Below are 20828 nucleotides of genomic sequence, written 5' to 3' on the forward strand. Positions count from 1 at the left end.
CAGACTGCCGGGGGAGCCGCCGCAAAAATGTTCGGGTCTCCCATAGACTAACATTGGGCTCGTTGCTCGGGTCGAGCACCCGAGTATCACAGTGAGCTCGGCCCGAGCTTCGAGCACCCGAGCATTTTAGTGCTCGCTCAACACTAATTATTGTGCATAGAGTTAATACCAGAAAGCAGGGGGTGTGCTGGTAAATAAAAGGAGTGATGTACTGCAGGAATGGGCTTTCAATGAAATGTTTGAAAGGAGTAATCTACTGCAAAATTATGCTGTGTCTATAGAGGCTGAATGGAGAGATATACTGCAGGATGGGGTTGTGTATAGAGGGACTGAAAGGAGTGGTATACTGCAGGATGAGGCTCTATATAGGGGTTGAGAGAAGTGATGAAGTGCAGGATGAGACTGTATATACAGGGGCTGAGAGGATTGATATACAGCAGGATGTGGCTGTGTATAGGGGGACTGTATGTAGAGATATAATTCAGGATATCACTGTGTATAAAGGGGACTGAAAAGTGTGATATTCCGCAGGATGGGACTGTATACAGAGGGGGCTGTAAGGTATGGTAAACTGCAGGATGGGACTTTATATAGATGAGATGAAAAAAGTTGTGTACTATAGGATAATAGTGTATGTACAATTGAGCTCAAAAGTTTACATACCCCAGCAGAGTTTTTCCTTTCTTAGCCTTGTTTCAGAAAATATGAATGATAACAAAAAAAAACTTTTTCTCTATTCATGGTTATTGGTTGGGTGAAGCCATTTATTGTCAAACTACTGTGTTTTCTCTTTTTAAATCTTAATGACAACCAAAAACATCTCCACTCCAAATTCAGCCATTTCTGTGAAAAATAGTAACCTACAGGCCAGCTATTTAAAACTGTGGTTTTCCATCACACGTATCACATATCACTGCGGTTCAAATCCAGCCATATGTAGTGAACGTGGAAAATATTGTCCTCTATTTAAAATGGGCAAGGTGCGTGGCAAGGGACGGGGAAGTGGACGTGATGGTGATGGTGCACTCAGAGGACAAGGACGAGGCCGAGGCCGTGGGCAAGCTGAATTTGTGCCACAGCAAACACCCACATCTTGTCTCTCGACCTTCCTGTCCCAATTAATAGGGGACCGCAGAACACCACTATTGACCACAGAGCAGTGTGAAAAGATTATTGGTTGGATAGCAGATAATGCTTCCAGTCACTTAGCCACCACCACCACCCTGTCTTCCACACAGTCAAGTCTCAGTAGCCGTGAGTCTGGACTGCATATTCCTCACCCTGATCCTCCTACCTCCTACCATGCCGAGTGCCCGGAGACAACTGATCCCACACTTGGACACTCCGAAGAGCTGTTCACTTTTCCATTTATAGATTCGGGCCTCTCGCCCGGTCCACTTGAAGCAGGGCAAGAGGAGATCGCATGTAGCGATGCCCAAATATTTGAGCAGCCACAGTCACACGAAGGTGATGGTGGGAAACTGTCACAAAAGGTGGATGATGATGAGACACAATTGCCAGAAAGTCAGGAGGAGGATCAGGGTGCGGAAGTGGAAGATGAGGTGGTGGACGACAAAGTCACTGACCCAACCTGGCAAGGTGACCTGCAGAGCAAGGACAGCAGCACACAGGGGGAGGGAGGCATAGCACCACAATAGGCAAGAACAAGCAGTGTGGTGGCCGCAGACAGAAAGCGGGCGACCATTCCCCGTTACATCAACACGACGGAAGTTGCCAGTACAACTGTTAGGTCTTCCCGAGTCTGGTTGTTTTTGAAAGACTCTGCAGATAACCCCCAATAGGCCATTTGCACCACCTGCCATGCCAGCATCAGCAGGGGTAGCAAAACTAGCAGGCATATGGCAGTGTAGCACCCTGCTACAACAGGTACCACAGGACCCAAAAGGGTGCATGGACGGACTTCTCCACAAGAGGCTCTCACTACAAACAGACACCTCCACCCTTCCACCTCAGACCACCAGAGGGGGCCCTGTTAGGCATATATAAACTGGAGGGTGGAGTTAGGCAGTCAGTCAGTGAGTAGTTAGTCAGTTGTTCAGTCAGAGAGCAGTGAAGATGCAGTACGTCTGCTGCTGTACTGAGGGCCCCGAGTGTGGCCGAGGCAAGGAGAGAGAGGAGAGAGGAGTTAAGGGGGCAGAGGAGCATCTGAAGCTCACCCCAAGACACAAGCCGGACACTGGGTCCGCGCCTACAGGGTCCTCTACACCCGGTAGGGACAACCGGCATACCAGGAGGCTTCCAGACCCCTGGTCATCCTGAAGCTACCATCAATTACAGGACTAGGAACCACAAAGGCCCCGGTGTCCAGGGATAGTGGTTGCCAGAGAAAAGTCCTACTACCAAGCAGTCAGGTGAGAGAGCAAAACAACATAGAAGCTAGGCCAAGTTCCAGGCTGGCTAGAAGCTTAGAGAGAGGAAGACACGGACCAGGAGGCCTACAACCCGCTCACTGGGTACTCATTGTTCGAGTCGAGCAAATTGAAAACTCGAGCATTTTTCAGGCGGCTCCCCCCGGCGGTCTGCAGAGGGCCTAAAAATTGCCCAAATCGATGGGAACAGTGCTCAAATGACATGGGAACAGCATGGGGAAAACCACTGGAAACATTTCTGACTCCCAGGTCAGTGCTGTCAACAACGTTGTCAGATGTATTATGCCACTTTTACGGACTGACAATAAAACTTGCACAAACAAAACCAAAATGGATTTTCCTGGGAAATATGTTAAAGAGCATCCTTTCCAGGGTAATGGCTTGTATATAAGGCAAAATAAATAACCAAAAACAAAAATGTTCCTCCACACCTTGGGCTATGTTCACAAGTAGCGTTTTTGATGCGTTTTTGCACTTTTGCATTGCTTTCAACCAAGACAAATGCATTCACCGGGAAATGTCATTTTAACATTTTACAACCTTATCTGGCCATGTGGTGTGTGACACATCATCAGACACATGCATACAGTGCTGAAAAGACATGGGAACAGCATGGGGAAGACCCCTGGAAGCATCTCTGACTCCCAGGTCACTGCCTAAAAGTGTGCCCATTATAAGTGATCCTTGGCGGATGCGAAGATGCCTCCCGCACCTGTCGTTGCAGACTTGCAACAATCACCATCCACGTCCTTGTGCCAGCGCAGTGTTCAGTTGTCCCTACCCATTCCTTGGAATGCTAGCGCAAGTTTGCAGCCAGCCACCCACCCATCCACAGGTTGCAATACTATACTGACAAATTTTTGACAGCTGCTAGCACTTGAAATGTGGCTTTTTAGGTTCATGGAGGCGGAAGCTTTTCACAACCTCATGCCTGCAGCGGCCGGGTGTTCATAATCGGTCCCCAGCTCCACAATTTGTCCTGGTGTCGTCTCCATCTTCCACAAGCACGGATAATACAACATTACCCGTGCCCTCCCCAGTCCACTTACTGGGAAGGACCGCCAAACCGCAAACACGTGGACAAGTGAATGTGGCCAGGGACAGTACGGAGCCAGTCCACAGCTTGTCGGTGAGTTATATTTCACCGCAGCCATATTTTTTAGCTCGGTGAAAGGACTGACTTTTAGGAAACTGTATCTACTCTGGCTGTCATTTCTCCATCACCAGGTTCCGCCCATTGTCACACATGACCATGCCTGGCTGTATGTTCAGCGTTGAGAGCCACAGATCAGGCTGCTGTGTTACAGCTTTCAGCAACTCTGCAGCGGTGTGTGGTTTGTCACCTAAGCATTAAGCATGTTATCTTCAGCACAGCTTGTTGCCGCTTGGGAGGGTACCCAAGCCTCAGGGCCTGTGCGATGGGAGGGTCTGAGAAAACTGTCCCAGAACTTAGACAGTGTTCCCCTGCCTCTGCTGGATTGCATTTGTGTCTCTCTCACCTGTACTCTTTGGTTGTCCAACAAACTGTGACCTCTGCCGCCAGCGTTTTCAGATGGGAATTTTTTTAATAATTCCGCAACAAGGGCCTTCTCGTACTGCACCATTTTATTAGGCCTGTCCTGCTCGGAAATAAGAGACAGAAAGTTCTCCTTATAGCATGAGTCTAGAACTGTCACCAACCAGTAATGGCTGTCACCCAAAATTTGGACAATGTGAGGGTCACGGGAAAGGCAGCGTAACATAAACTCAGCCATGTGTGCCAGACTGCTAACAGGCAAGACTTCCGCGTCATCACCAAGAGGACGACTGACCATGCTCTCCTCATCCTCCTCCTCCTCCTCCTTGTCCTCAGGCCATCTCATTGGGATGAGATGAGGCTGGGCTGCGTGGAATCACCCTGTATAGTTCCTTGCTCCATCTCATCGTGCTCTGCCTGCAATGCATCCTCTTTAATTGTGAGCAGAGAGCGTTTCAGAAGACCGAGAAGCAGGATGGTGACGGTAATTATGGCATCATCGCCGCTCACCATCTTGGTGGAGTCCTCAAAGTTTTGAAGGGTGGTACATATGTCTGACATCCATGTCCACTCCTGAGGTCTATTGTGTGGAGTCTGAACTGAATAACAATGGCCTTGTTGATGCTGGTAGTCAATAACTGCCCTCTTCTGCTCACAAATCCTTCCCAACATCTGCAATGTAGAGTTCTAACGCGTGGCGACATCGCAGATCATTCAGTGAGCTGGAAGCTGCAAACGCTGCTGAAGCATGGCAAGGGCGGCGGAAGCTGTAGCAAACTTTCTAAAATGGGCACACAGGTGGCGTACTTTGACAAGCAGATCCGACAGACCCAGGTAGATTTTGAAAAACCGCTGAACCATGAGGTTAAGCACATGGGTCAGGCATGGTATTTGTGTGAGCTCGCCTCAGAGCCACCACCATGTTCCGGCCATTGTCACACACGTCCATGCCTGGCTGTAGGGTCAGCGGTGTCAGGGACAGATCTGCCTGCTCTTTCAGAGCTGTCCACAACTCTTCAGCATTGTGCAGTTTGTCACCTAAGCATATTAGCTTCAGAACAGCCTGTTGCCGCTTGGCCGAGGCAGTGCTGCAGTGCTTCCAGCTTGTGACTGATGTGGTCATTTTGGAGATGGAGGCTGAAGAGGAGGAGGAGGTGCAGGAGCTGTAGAATGTGGGGGGCAACCCTGATTGACCCAGGGCCCACAATCCTCATCGTCAAGAGGACGTGTTCCGTCCCAAGGTCTGACTGAATCCCAGCTTCCACTTTATTAACCCAGTGTACCGTCAGCGAAATGTACCGTCCCTGCCCACAAGCACTTGTCCATATGTCCGTGGTTAGGTGGACTTTCCCAGTAACTGCGTTGTTGAGGGCACGGCTAATGTTGTGGGACACGTGCTCATGTAATGCGAGTATGGCACACCGGGAGAAATAGTGGCGGCTGAGGACCGAGTACCAAGGGACGGCTGCTGCCATCAGGTTGCAAAAAGCTTCCATCTCCACTAGCTTAAAAGGCAACATTTCGAGCGCAAGCATTCGCGAAATGTGTGAATTTAGTAGTGTGGCCTGTGGGGTGTTGACTGCGTATTTGTGCTTGCATTCCAAGGACTAGGGTAGGGACAACTGAACGCTGCGCTGGGACAAGGACATGGACGTGCTTGCTGTTGGTGCTAGTTGAGAGTGTTCAATGACAAGGGCGGGAGGCATCTTGGCGGGCGCCATGGACAGGGGATTGGCGTGAATGCACAATAGCGGAAGAAACAGTGGTGTCACCCGCAGACACTGTTGCTGGACCCTGGGGTTCGGCCCACTTAGTCGGGTGCTTTTCTTCCATGTGCCTGATCATGCTGGTGGTGGTCAGGCTGCTAGTTTTGCTACCCCTGCTTATGCTGGCCTGGCAGGTTGTGCAAATGGCCTTTTTGGGGTTATCTGAGTCTTTAAAAAATTACCAGACTCGGGAAGACCTAACAGTTGTACTGGCAACTTCCGTCGTGTTGGCATTACGAAGAACACTTTCCTGCCTTGTGTCTGCGGCCACCACACTGCTTCTTCCTGCCTGTTGTGGTGCTATGCCTCCCTCCCCCTGTGTGCTGCAGTCCTCGCTCTGTATGTCCCCCTGCCAGGTTGGGTCAGTTACTACATCATCCACCATCTTCCACTTCCGCACCCTGGTCATCCTCCTGACTTTCTGTCAATTGTGTCTCATCATCATCATTCACCTCTTGCGACAGTAATTGCACTTTCCCACCGTCGCCTTCATATGACTGTGGCTGCTCCAATATTTGGGCATCGCTACACGCGTTTTCCTCTTGACTCGCTTGAAGCTGGCTGGGCGAGAGGTCCGAATCTACAAATGGAAAAGTGAACAGCTCTTCTGAGTGTCCAAGTGTGGGGTCAGTTGTCTCCGGGCACTCGGCATGGTGGAAGGAAGGAGGATCAGGGTGAGGAATATGCGGTCCAGACCCACGACTACTGAGACTTGACCGTGTGGAAGACAGGGTGGTGGTGGTGGTGGTGGCAAAGTGACTGGAAGCATTATCTGCTATCCAACCAACAACCTTTTGACACTGCTCTGTGTTCAATAGTGGTGTACTGCAGTCCCCTAGTAATTGGGACAGGAAGGTCGAGCGACAAGATATTGGTGTTTGTTGTGGCACAATTTCAGCTTGCCCACGGCCATGTCCTCGTCCTCTGCATGCACCATCACCATCACATCCATTTCCCCATCCCTTGCCATGCTCCTTGCCAATTTTAAATGAAGGATAATATTTTTTTATGTCATACGTCTGACAGAAAACCACAATTTTAAATAACAGGCCTGCAATTTACTAATATTATTCTACACAGAGACCTAGTGTGGCTAGCTTGACCGACACACTGCAACAGAATGGAAATGGAAGAAATGGCTGCATTTGGAACAGGCATATAGGTGATATGTCTGACAGAGAACCACGGCTTTAAATAGCAGGCCTGTAATTTACTAATACTATTCTTCACAGACACCTAGTGTGAATAGCTTGAACGACACACTTCAACAGAATGGAAATGGAAGAAATGTCTGATTATGGAACAGTCTTATAGGTGATATGTCTGACAGAGAACCATGGTTTTTAATAGCAGGCCTGTAATTTACTAATACTATTCTTCACAGACACCTAGTTTGAATAGCTTGACCGACACACTGCAACAGAATGGAAAAAGGAGACTTGAATAGCTTGACCGACACACTGCAACAAAATGGAAAAGGAGGTCAATATTTTCCACATTCAGTTCCAATTTCTGGATTTTTATCGCTGAAATATGGAACAGATCTGGCTGTATTCTGCAATGTTAACAAGCAAATGGAGCAGAAAAATGGTGTATTCTGGATTGCTTTTTAAGCAAATAACTAGGATTAAGATAAAAAAAAAATTTGCCCTGGCCCCTGATATCTGGGGCTATGTCTACAAATATCTGTAACTATTACAGCAGCAGCAGACAGGACGTTCAATGGACCCTCTTGCGCTATATGCACTGCAGTCTGCCACATACATTGCCTGCCTTACTCCTGCCTAGCACTGATTATATGCAGCTGGATTAGTCCTCAGAAGGATTGTTAGTTCAGATGGATATATATATGTTGTGGAATACCTATATTAACAGGACGTTCAATGTACCCTCTTGCACTATATGCACTGCAGTCTGCCACATACCCTGCCTGCCTAACTCCTGCTATCACCACTGAATATATGCAGCTGGATTAGTCCTCAGAAGGACTGTTAGTTCAATTGGATATATATATATATATATATATATATATATATATATATGTTGTGGAAGACCTATACTAACTATAAACAAGTAAATCTCTCCCAAGCTCAGCAGCACCTCTCCCTACACTGTCTGATTCCGGAGTGACTGTGACGAGCATGACGGTGCCAGGTCTTATATAGAATTGATGACACTGTGCGGCCAGTCAATCACTGTAATGCCCACAACCAACATGGCTACGGCATTATAGTGCATGGCAGGCAATCCCTGCATGTTCATTGGCTCTCTAAAGAGCGCCAAACATGCAGGGCAGGAACTCCCTCCTGAGCATCCCGGAAATACTCGCCGAGAGCCGAGCAGTGAGATGTCAGTCAGGCATGGTACTTTACGGGAGCAGAGTGTACACAGAAGTATAACGGGCATGCTACATGTAGATTAGTTTGACGATAACTTAGGAAATTTGGGCTATTCAAGCACAAAGGAGAGGTTGATGGATCTGTAGCACTGAGGAGAAAAGCAAGTCCTGCTGGGAAATGCAGTGTAAGAATAGGAACACCCATACAGGTATGTGTAACTGGATGTGACGCGCCCCCTGGGACATATTCCTTTTTGAGGGGAATACCCGGCACCGGATTAGATGGGGGGTTGTAGTCTCCGAGCGGCTGTGACCCGGCCCGTGCCCAGGGCGTCAAGCTCAGTGTTATGTGGCAGTCCTACAGATGTTATTAAGAGTTCTTTTGTGTCGACTACGCCACCCGTTGTGATGCGGTCACTGTGGCCGCCGCTGCAGCAGGGTCCGCTGAGGCTGATGGTGGGTGTGCAGCTTGGTGGGATAACCCCCAACGGGAGGGGTATAGCCTCAGGGGGGACAGGTGCAGAGGATGGGGGTTGTGGTGGTGCGGTGCAGACGGCAATGAAGACAGAGTCGGGTTGTGCAGTTAAGGGTGTTTACTTACTGCAGATGTTGTACTGGTCACTCCAGCTGCGAGTGACCACCCGAGCCGTGCTGCGTCCACCAGGTCCTGGATCCAGCCAACCCCCAAACAAGTCCGGTGCGTGGCCCTGAGCTCTCCTTCTGTCCCGTTCTCTGGCCGTCCCCACCAGTGATCCACCTAGGTCCAGCTCCCTCGGGCCTTCTGTTGGGACACCCTTGGCCTTGGGTTCCCTGACCCTTCATGTGGTGTGCCTTCGGGGTGGATGTGATGGGTGGCCGTGGCAGATGCTGCCCACGGCCTCCGGTCTCTGGCTGGGGATTGTTTTTACCCCCACCAGTTTGGGTTCCGGTACCCTTTTGCTGACTCCTCACCCGGTGCTCTAATTTGGGTTCTTGGGTCCCTTCAGTCTTCCCCCTCTGGGTACTCCTTCTCTGCTCCTCTCTCACTCAGGGTCTCTCTCTTGCTGCAGGCTGACTTCCTCTCTGCTTGCTGTCTGCTCCTCTGCAGCTGTCTTGCTGTCTCCACTGACTTGTTCTCTGCATCTGACCCTGATTCTAGTTGGTGCCCACCTTATATATCCCTCTATGTGTGAGCTCAGGTGACCAGCACCCAATGAGCTCCTATCACTACCCAAACTGCTCCCCCTATCTGCCCCTACACTACATGGGATGTTCCACCCCCCTCCCACTCCAGCCAGGAACAGACTCGGTCGTACCTGCACATTGCTAAGTGGGAGTACCGTTGGTCTGTTCCTCGGAAATGGGATGTATGTAGTGCATGCAGCCTACCGAGCTCAGTCCCACACTCCATCCTTACCCGGGAGTGGAATATCACACCTCTGGGTTGAGGTGCAATACCCCTGTAGCAGCCGAATCCTCAGGGTGCTACATTCCCCCCTGGTAAATCACAGCACGTCCTCGGGCTGTAAAGACAAAAACACCAAAACATACATTTTTTTTTTTTCATATAAACATAATAAAACATATAAAACATTATATATATATAAAACTTTTTATATAAACATTCTCGTCGTCTCTTGTTTCAGGTTCCTCCTCCGGACACTGTGCAACGTGTGTCCGGGAAAAGTGCGACAGTCTCTTAGAAAAACTGGTTTTCCTATAAAACCGGAAGGGGGCGCTTTAGGACGCGCAACTATTTACAGGGGAAGTTGGCCGCTCTCAGTCCTCGGCCAGGTAGAGGGAAGGGAATGGCTGCTCACAGTCCTCAGCCTGTAGGATGAAGGGGTTAACGGGTAAACAGTTCACTGGTCCCAACGGGGACTATTTTAGCAGCAACGGTTCACTGTGCCCCGACGGGCAACTATATACAGTGTCTACTCCCGTCCTCAACGACGGCTCCCTCCTGCTTTTTCTTGGTGATATGGTGTTGCTTCAGACCCGTCCGGGTCCTCTGGCTCCTCCTCCCCGTACCGCAACTCCTCCTCCGTCAAGCGGTGTACGTGGAGGGCGTAAGGTCCTTTGGCACACTTGTGCCGGGTGAAAGTGACCTCGTCTCCGACGTAGAGGTCACGGCCTTTGTGACCTTCCGGCAGGTGGGACTCAACGTCTCTGCGCGTTACAAAAACGTCGCCGGGGGTGTTGTGGTCTCTGATGAAGCCCCACCCATGCTGCTGGTTGAACTTGATCACTGTCCCGATGGTGCGGGGACAATGCGCTGCACGGGGGTCCCTCCTGGTCCGGCTCTTCTGCTCGGCGCTCCGTACTTGGGCCTGTTGTTCCCGGACCCGCCTCTCTCTCCGCTCCCTCGCGAACTCCTCGAGCTGCTGTCGGCAACACTCAGCGCGCTCTGCTGCAGCTGCCCTAGTTTCCTGAGTGAACCCCATTAGATCTTCTCCGGTGGGGTCCCACTCAAACTGTGCTTCCGCTAGCGGGGGCGAGATCCGTGCCACGGGCTTCGGAGCCGGAATCAGGGGTTCATCCAGGGGTCTTAGTTTCTGCTGCCGTTCCAGCTCATGGTATCCTTCGGGCCAGACGAAGGGCCTCCCGTCCGGCCATGTGAGCTGGCTGAACAAGTCCTCCCCCAGGTGTGGCACCCTTGGTTTTACGGGCGCGGGCGCGGTGGTGGTGGCGCCCGGGTTGCCCAGGCCTTGCGGCCAGGCCTGGGGCACCTGGAAGGTGAAGGGCACCGTTAGGACGGCGGCACCCTGGGCTACCTGGCCTTGCGGCCAGGCCGGAGGCTCCGCGGAGGTAGGGGGCGCTGTTGGCATTGCGGCGCCCGGGGGTACTAGGCCTTGCGACCAGGCTGGTGGTATTTCCTGCTTTGTCACGCTCCGGATCGAGGCGCGTGACGTCACAGGGGTCGCTGCGGCGGCTTCCGGTCGGGGCCTAGTCATTAGCGGTGACATGGCGGTTACGGGCACGGACGGGGGACTTTCGGGCTCTGCGACGGGGAACCGGGGCAGGTGGGCGGTCTCTCGGTATGGGGTATAAGCGTCCCCTTTACCTGCCTTCATACGTTCGGCTCCCTTCTCAGCGCCGTCTCCGACCTTGGGTCCTCCCGCGTCATCCGTAGAGGCAGTTGGTGTCCTCTCCCAGGGGAGCATGCTCCGTGGACGGGTTCCAGCTTGCTGGGCCATCTCCCGGCTCCACTCCGCCAGTATCTCACGCTGTACCCGGGCCATCCTCCTTGCGAGGCCCTCCAAGGCAGTTTGTGCACACTCCCGGTCTCGGGGGAGCTGCGCTAAGATCTCCGCTAGACCTAGCGGGGTTGTGGACTCTAGCAGGCTCCTGACCATCGGGTCGGTGCTGCTCTGCTCTTCTTCCGGCAGGCTCCTGGCCAGCGGGCCGGTGCTGCTCTGCCCTCCTTCCTCGGTCTCTAGCAGACTCCTGGCCAGCGGGCCGGTGCTGTTCTGCTTTCTCTCCATCTCCGGGTGAGCTCCTCCGCTACTCCTCGTTAGACCTCTTGCCTCCGGGTCCGCTCGCTCCAGACTGCTCCAAGCGGCACCCATCTTCGTTCTTTTCTTTCGTCTCCTCCCACTTCGAGGGCGGTCCCGGGGCAACTCGGTGACTGTCAGCTCCAGGGGTAGTTCTTTCACGCTGACAGACACCTCCAACATCACAGTCTCTGTTGGTGGGGGCGGTTTCCACTTTTGGCGCCATTTTCGGTCCTGGCCCACGATGGGAGGTGGCCTCTCGCCACCCTCTGGCACGCCCATAATGGCGTCCGCTCTGGCAAGGCGGGAAACCTTCGGAAATGGCGGGAATCGCTTCCCAGTGGCGGGAAACTCTGCAGATGGCGGGAAAAAGCTGTTAATGGCGGACAACCGGCGGGAATCGACTGGTGATGGGGTCCGATGGCGGGGACCCTCCGGAACCGGCAGGAGACTTCTTTTTGAGGTAAACTTGCACTGTTCTTCAGGCACGCAGTACCCGGGTGTTGCGGGCACGTAATCCTGCCGACTACGCCAAAGTTGACGCGCCCCCTGGGACATATTCCTTTTTGAGGGGAATACCCGGCACCGGATCAGATAGGGGGTTGTAGTCTCCGAGCGGCTGTGACCCGGCCCGTGCCCAGGGCGTCAAGCTCAGTGTTATGTGGCAGTCCTACAGATGTTATTAAGAGTTCTTTTGTGTCGACTACGCCACCCGTTGTGATGCGGTCACTGTGGCCGCCGCTGCAGCAGGGTCCGCTGAGGCTGATGGTGGGTGCGCAGCTTGGTGGGATAACCCCCAACGGGAGGGGTATAGCCTCAGGGGGGACAGGTGCAGAGGATGGGGGTTGTGGTGGTGCGGTGCAGACGGCAATGAAGACAGAGTCGGGTTGTGCAGTTAAGGGTGTTTACTTACTGCAGATGTTGTACTGGTCACTCCAGCTGCGAGTGACCACCCGAGCCGTGCTGCGTCCACCAGGTCCTGGATCCAGCCAACCCCCAAACAAGTCCGGAGCGTGGCCCTGAGCTCTCCTTCTGTCCCGTTCTCTGGCCGTCCCCACCAGTGATCCACCTAGGTCCAGCTCCCTCGGGCCTTCTGTTGGGACACCCTTGGCCTTGGGTTCCCTGACCCTTCATGTGGTGTGCCTTCGGGGTGGATGTGATGGGTGGCCGTGGCAGATGCTGCCCACGGCCTCCGGTCTCTGGCTGGGGATTGTTTTTACCCCCACCAGTTTGGGTTCCGGTACCCTTTTGCTGACTCCTCACCCGGTGCTCTAATTTGGGTTCTTGGGTCCCTTCAGTCTTCCCCCTCTGGGTACTCCTTCTCTGCTCCTCTCTCACTCAGGGTCTCTCTCTTGCTGCAGGCTGACTTCCTCTCTGCTTGCTGTCTGCTCCTCTGCAGCTGTCTTGCTGTCTCCACTGACTTGTTCTCTGCATCTGACCCTGATTCTAGTTGGTGCCCACCTTATATATCCCTCTATGTGTGAGCTCAGGTGACCAGCACCCAATGAGCTCCTATCACTACCCAAACTGCTCCCCCTATCTGCCCCTACACTACATGGGATGTTCCACCCCCCTCCCACTCCAGCCAGGAACAGACTCGGTCGTACCTGCACATTGCTAAGTGGGAGTACCGTTGGTCTGTTCCTCGGAAATGGGATGTATGTAGTGCATGCAGCCTACCGAGCTCAGTCCCACACTCCATCCTTACCCGGGAGTGGAATATCACACCTCTGGGTTGAGGTGCAATACCCCTGTAGCAGCCGAATCCTCAGGGTGCTACAGATGCACAGTGAGGCAGATAAAGATGAAAAAAACAAACAAAGGTACAGGAAAGAAATGTTATGTTAGGCTTAGTGTGTATGTTAATAGTAAGTATTTCCTGTGATTTGTGAAAAATAATGCAATTGTGGGATTGACCCTTTAATCCATGTCCCTTAGTAGTCAGTAGCACCCATCTGGCTCCTTCCCAAATACTTCCCAAATACTGAAGAAAATACTAGCAGAATATATTAATGCACATCACCACCACTTTTGTTTTTATTTGTAAATGTATTTCTGTTACTTGTATACTGTAGCACCAACATATTCCGTGGCACTGTGCAGAGACTGTATAACCATTCACATCAGTCCATGTTCAAAATTTTATAGGAAGCCAGCTAACCTGTATTTTTGTATGACATAGGCAGATGTGCACAAGCACAATTAGATTTAATTTGTTCACCCACCGACTTAAAATTAGGGAATGCAAACATCCATAAAAGATGTATTATTCTGTGCACTTCTTTCTTAAAACAAAACAAATAAACAAACCAAAACAACATATTTTACTGCACTTGCTATGTATTCATCAAATTAATTACATTTTCTAGAATTAGAAAAAACAATTGTTTTTTGGTCTAAAAATTGCACCACTCTTGTCCATGGGCTATGTTTGGTATTGCAGACTACCTTTGTTTACATTTTTTTTTCTAATGTTGGACATCTCGATTAATTGTCTGAGATGTATGATCCTATTGAACTAACACTTGTATTTCTACACCTCAGTGAGAAAAGGATTTGTGAAGATGCCATCAAGTCTAGAAGTTGATGTTGTTGACATCACTGATCACTGTGGAAATGTCACATTTGTCCAGCCTTTGTCCTTGACAGAGATTTTTGATCATCAAGAGAAATTTCCTGTTGTAGCAGAAATTCTGGATTCAGCAGAAGTTCAGCATATGGTAAAAAATGACACTTTCTCAGCTTTACAAAAGGGACGGAAAATTATAATTTACAGAAAAATTGTGTCAAAGAAAGTTCTTGCCACAGGCAATAAAGGCAAGACCTCTAAATTCTTTTATATCGATGATTCATACACAGGGAAATTTCGTCAAAGACCGAGGGAGTTTGCTTCCATTTTCGATCTCTGGACTAAAGCTCTGGAAGGAACTAAACTAAAAGTTGTAGTGACCCAGGATTGTGATAGTAGTGATGAAAACATCCCTTCCCTTTGTATTGGAGATCATTTACAGGTTTTACATCATACCAAAACTGTCCTAACAACTCCAAAGGGAAAACAAGAAACTGATGTCCTAGTTTGTAAAAAAGTCACAGCAAATGAAGATGATGATGATGATGATGATGATGATGATGATGAAGATACACCAGAGGAAGTAGTGCTCCCTACCTATATGGAGGGGAGATTTGTTGAAGAAGTTAAAGATACTAAAAAATACAACCTTTCTAGTATAATACAGAAACTTAAGTTGCCTTGTGATGTTAAGGTTGTTACAAAAGACAGATCTATATCAAATGATCCTTTGGTATCATTTCCTTCTATTAGACTAGAAGAAATTGTGGAAGAGTCTGCATTATTGGTTTCGTTGTATGACACAGATTCAGAGTGCTTTGAGTTGCCAATGAAATACGTTAACATTTCTTTGGTTTTATTGGAGGATACAGTGTCATTACCTGCTGGGCTAACCATTTCCACAAAAGTAGAAGAACTTACTGAGTGCTTCTATTACAGCCTGAGAAAGGACCTGCCAAGCCAACAGATTCCACCTCCTAGGCCTCCAAAGAGATTAGTGAAAGCTGAGGAAAAAATACAATGCAACAAGCCTGTGGAGACAGAAAAAAAAGTTAATTCAGGCCTGAAGGTACCATATTGTTATGCCAATTGGTGATTTCTCCTTGCAATTGAACCATAATTTTGTATCGTGTCTTTTAAGAAGCACTCTCATTAAGCTTTTTATTCATTAAATATGTGCGTATGTACAGTGGCATGTAAAAATTTGGGCACCTCCGGTCAAAATTACTGTTAGGGTATGGGCTCACGATCAGGGAATGTTACGGGTTTGACGTTGCTTATTTATGCAGCGTCAAACCCACAGCAGCCAGATGTTACAGCATAGTGCATGGGATTTCTAGAAATCCCATGTCCACTATGCGTGCATCTGAGGCTGCGGATCACCTGCGGACACTGACATGGAGCATGTCTTTCAGGACCGCAGCATGTCAATTTCTCTTGCGGAGTCGCTAGTCTCCGCCACAGAAATTTGACTACTAGAATGTATTGAATGCGGTAAATCCGCATGGTTCAGTTAACACATGCAGATTTACCTGAATTGAATAGAATGCATCGTTTTGGACGCAGCAAACATATGCTGCGTCCAAAGTGCTGCTGCATCAGGATAGTGGGCACATAACCTTATTGTGAACAGTTAAGCAAGTGGAAGATGACATAATCTCTAAAAGGCCTAAAGTTAAAGATGACACATTTCCTTTGTATTTTAGGCAAAAAATATATTATATTTTCATCTTTTACATTTTAAAAATGACAAAAACTAAAATGGGCCAATGCGAAAGTTTGGGCACCCTGCATAGTTAGTACCTAGTAGCCCCCCTTTTGAAAGTATCACAGCTTCTAAACGCGTTTTGCAGCCAGACAAGAGTCTTTCAATTCTTGTTTGAGGGATTTTCATTCATTCTTCTTTGGAAAATTCTTACAGTTCTGTGAGATTCCTGGGATGTCTTGCATGCACTGCTATTTGGAGGTCTAGACACAGATTTTCAATGATGTTCAGATCAGGGGACTGTGAGGGCCATTGTAAAACCTTCAGCTTGCGCCTTTTGAGGTAGTCTATTGGCCATTGAGTTCTATTTTAACCTCTTCAGTGCACAGAACTTGTTTTCAAAATGCATTAGGCTTGTTTAGATATTCTTTTACATGCTTCCGATGCTGAATTTTATGATGAGGACGCAGGAGAGATTTTCTTCTGATGAATTTTCCATTTTGCCATATTTGTGCAGGTATTCTGATTTGGCTTTCTAGCAATCCTACAAGCAGCTCTCACTTGAAATTTAGTTTTGTCTTCCAGACTTTATGTTGACCTCCTCTGTTCTTGTTAACTGCCATTTCTTAATTACAACTTGAAAACGCTTTGCTATCTTCTTATAGCCTTCTCCTGGATTCTGGGCCTCCACCATTTTCATTTTCATAGTGCTAGGCAGCTGCTTAGAAGAACCCCAGGCTGCTGTTTTTTGGCACAAGGTGGGCCTCAGGGAAATGGCCGCCAACTTCCCAGTCTGCACGTGCGCCTGCTTGGGCTTTCCCTGTAGATCACGGCTTCAGGAAGATGGCCACAGCCGCCGGAAAAGCAATGCATGCCGCTCTGCCTGACCGCCAACACGAGCCCCGCAGCATCTCGGCGATTCTGCTGCCGCTGGGCTCCTGAGGGAGGAAGGGACCCTGCTTTCCGCATTCCCGCTCCATCACCACCGCAACTCCTCGGTGAGCTACGTTTGGACCATAAGATGCACCCCCCATTTTCCTCCAAAATTTGGGGGAAAAAAGTGTGTCTTATGGTCCAAAAAATATGGTAGTGCCTTGTTTTGATGCTCCATAGGTTTAAATTGTAAAAGCTACTTCTGGGTCACACAGAGCACAGCGTGACCCAGAAAGTCTGCAGAGCGGTGACGTCAACGAGAAGAGGGGAGCAACGGCGCTGGACAGCAGAGATAGCAATGGTAGGTGTGTATATTAATACACTCACACTACACTACATGCATGTACAAACACATTTAATGAATAACAAACTTAATGGGAGTGCTTATTTAATTCAAACTATCCTGTAAAATTCTTCCAATACTGAGCTTATCAGCGTACTGTATTTAACTACATGTGTTAATTTTGTTAGCGGAGTCAGCATTTATAATATCAAATACAAAAATAAAAGTAAATATTTCAGTGTTAAAAAAAACTAAAAAATCTTGTTATCAGCACTGACCTGAACACTAATATTACTAGTAAGAAAGGGTTCAAATGTTCATTTCATGACAATGATAATATAAAAATATTGAGAGAGTCTAATATGTGGGTTCCTAACAGTGTCTAATATTCTCTCTGTAAGGCCACGGCCCCACTATCAGTATTTGGTCAGTATTTTTTCTCAGGAGTGGGAGCCAAAACCAGGTGAGGAACAATCAGAGAAAAGGTATAATAGAAACAAGTCACCAATTCTGCATTTATCATCACCCACTCCTGGTTTTGTCTCCCACTCCTGAGAAAAAATACTGACCAAATACTGACCAATTACTGATAGTGGGACCGTGGCCTTAGCATTCCCCTCTGTATCACAATCTTAGCTGTTGTCTTGTGATGGCAATCCCTTTCTCTTCTGCTTCTTTAAATTGACACCATAAAGAATAAAGGAGTCAGAACGAGATAACAAGTATACAAATCGCATTATTAGTTTGATAAATAGATTCATTCATTCATTCATTCATTCATTCATTCACCTTGGACAACTCATGCCTCAACTCAATACAAATCAACAACTCAACACCCAGCAGAAACTCACACACACTGCCAGCTTGTAGTGATGGAGCCATAACAGATGAACTCCACTGCTTCACAGCATTAAAGAGAACATCTGTCTGTGGCTACCCTTATTATTTAAGGAGGAACTGTCACCATGTGAAAAGTCTCCAGATTTTGCTCTTATTTTACTCCTTATTTTACTGCTCCCCTTAGTATTTCATTTTTCATTTATTTTTTAAATTTGGCATATGGGTCAAGAGATAGGGACCTTTTTATTTAGTACTAATTTTATGATCTTTGCCAAGGGGTCACTGATCAAAGGGTAATGATGTAACAACATGCCCCCAAAGGTTTCTGTGAGCCATGCCCACTTGGTACAGACCATAAAAATTTGCACTAAATAAAAATGAGCATATCTCCAAAACTGAATGGCAAAAAAATGCACAACGTATGTTTTTTAACATATTTATTAATAATTTTGTAGAGGACAAACAGAGTAATATTTCAATATTTGCACATGATACCAAACAAGATAATCAACACAGAGGAAAACCTAATGTTAAAGAGGTATTTATATAAGCTGGAGGCTTAGGCTGAAAAATGGCAATTGAAGTTTAATGTAGATAAATGTAGGTCATGCACTTGGGCTGAGGAAATAAAATGTATAATTATGCACTAAATGGTAAAAGACAGTGTAAAACTGTTACTGAAAAAAAACTTGGATGTATCGGTGGAGGGCAGGGACAGTTTTAGACAAATTGGGGCCCTGGGCGAAATTCAAAGTGGGGCCGCAAATCCTGAAATGTAACACTGTTAGGGTATGTTCACACAAGCGGATGAAACCTCCGTCAGAGTTTCATCCAGAAAAGTGGTCCAATTTTTTTCTCACGTGTGTATTCCATATACAATCCATTTTTTTATTACCGCAGCAGCTATGAATCATTTACAGGACCGTTTACAGTTTCCTATGTTACAGAATTGTAATGTATCTGACGCGCCCCCTGGGCCTGTGCTGCTGCTGCCGTGCAGGGGGAATACCCGGAGCCGGATCGCTGGGGGTTGTAGTTCTCCGTGGCGGTGACCCGGTCCGTGCCCAGGGTGGTCAAACCAGTGGCAGTCTAAATGTTGTAATAAGTGTCCGACTACATCACCCGTGGATTGCGGTCAGTGGGGACCGCCGCTGCGCTGCCGACCGCTGAGGCTGATGTTGGTTGCGCAGCCGAGTATGGGATAACTCCCCACGGGAGGAGTATTGCCTCAGGGCAGCTAATCTGGAAGATGATGGGAGTGATGGTGTGAGGGTCCCAGTGCTAATGGTGCAGGAGCGGCAAGGAATCACAGAGATGTGAGGTGCAGTTCAGGGTCTTTACTGATGGTACAAGGCAGACCCTCCCGGGAGTACTGGCTAGTATAAGGGGCCTGGTCAGTCTGCGAGCAAGCAGGAGTTCCCCTGGCCAGGTGGAGTTGTAGGCCTCCCCGTTTATCTGCACTCTTCCTGGCTACCTTGCTGTCAGCGGTTACACGTAGCCCACGTCCCTGAGTATACCGTGTGGTGCTCACCCGTATGGCTGGTGACTTGGGGCCTTCTGTTAGCCTCCGCTCCTGGATGGCGGCGCTGGTCCCTTCTCTGTGACTGAGCCTCCGAGCTTCTATGGCCAGAGGACCTGGAATCCCCTGCCGGCTGGTTTCTGCTGCTGGGTGTATATCAGTCCCCACAGCCTCGGACTCCTGTGTCCGGTTTTAGTGTCTTCGTCCAGGGCGAACTCTGCTCAGCTCCAGCCCCTGGACTTCTGCTACTGCTCCTACAGAGCTCCTAGTTCTTCCTTTCCCTCTCCAGGCTCTGACTCTGACTGCTCTAATCCCGCCCCAGACCCAGTTTATAAGGGCAGATTCCTCCCCTCCCAGGTCTGGGCGGGCCGTGTTGCATGTTTAGGGATCCTGACCAGAGAAACCTCCCACTTGCTCTCAGACATAATATCTCTATTACTGTGGCAACCAGACCCCTGGGGTGTCACATTCCCCCCTAGTAAATTTTAGTACTCCGGGACTAAACACATTTTTAAAGAAACATAAATACAAGGTATAACAATAACAAGACAACATATTTACAAGAAGCTTTAGTTCTTTAAAGGTCACGGCGTGTCCGTAACCGGGTGTCCATATCACCCAAGGTGAAGTTTATGAAACAAAGGGGTGTCCATGTCACCCAACAAGGCGAAGTCTTGGCACAGAATAGGGGACCTGTCCAAAGCAAACCCCTTGCATTGTCCTTGGGCGTGGCTGCAAGGCTAGAGCTAGCTACTTTGGGCCGCAAGTAGGCCACGCCAGACAGGTTTTCTCTTCTGCGACCGTCTTTGCAAGAGGCACCAAGGTGCAACTATCTACAAAACTGTTCCGGTTATCCAGTGTCCATAACCTGTTAGTCCAAATAAATCTGCAGGGTAACTGAGAAACATAATTAGTAACAGGCAACAAACATAAACCATAAACATTTTTCAATAAACCATCAACTTTACAGTGCATTGGTTTAGATTCTCCAGCGAGCGGGCATCTGACCTCTAGTGACTCTAGTGGACCTACGGAGCTCACTAACTGGTTCTGCACTACAGGGTGTAGGAGGTGTTATGGGCAAGCTGGGCAGCTTTCTGCGCACTCTTTGGCTCACTAGGGGCACAGCAGGCTCACTACTAGCAGAGGGTTGATCCTCCTGTACTGCTGGTGTGGACTCTTCTGCCTCTTGGGCCGGCTGCTCTTCCAGCTCTACCGGTTCCTCTGTAGGCACTTGCGGGGCTGGCTGGAGAAAGGTGAGGACGGGTACCACGACAGCGCCGTTTACTTGTGTCCAAGACCGGGTGAAGTCTCCGAGTACGGTACTGATCATTTCTTCCCTTTCCTCTGCGGGTTGAGGGTTTTCTTGACCTTCTTCAGGGCTTTGCAGCTGCTCGGGACACTTCTTCAGGTGGTCTCTGGCGACAATGGCTGTGGTTTCTCCTCCATCCTTACTGATTACGCAGATTTTTGGGTTCTCATGGCTTGATGGCAGT

General features: G+C 49.0%; 1 protein-coding gene across 1 annotated transcript in view; it reads left to right on the top strand.

Moving 5' to 3' along the window:
• THEMIS2 (thymocyte selection associated family member 2) overlaps positions 1 to 20828 on the top strand; it is a 226625-nt gene that overhangs the window by 110704 nt on the left and 95093 nt on the right. The window contains exon 4 of the mRNA XM_073666154.1: positions 14028 to 15121. Coding sequence (XP_073522255.1) covers positions 14028 to 15121 — 1094 coding nt within the window. The remainder of the gene's footprint in view (positions 1 to 14027; positions 15122 to 20828) is intronic.

This window comes from Phyllobates terribilis, unplaced genomic scaffold, assembly GCF_046119375.1.
Source record: "Phyllobates terribilis strain yellow unplaced genomic scaffold, ASM4611937v1 Scaffold_2__4_contigs__length_985480577, whole genome shotgun sequence".
Taxonomy (NCBI): Eukaryota; Metazoa; Chordata; class Amphibia; order Anura; family Dendrobatidae; genus Phyllobates; species Phyllobates terribilis.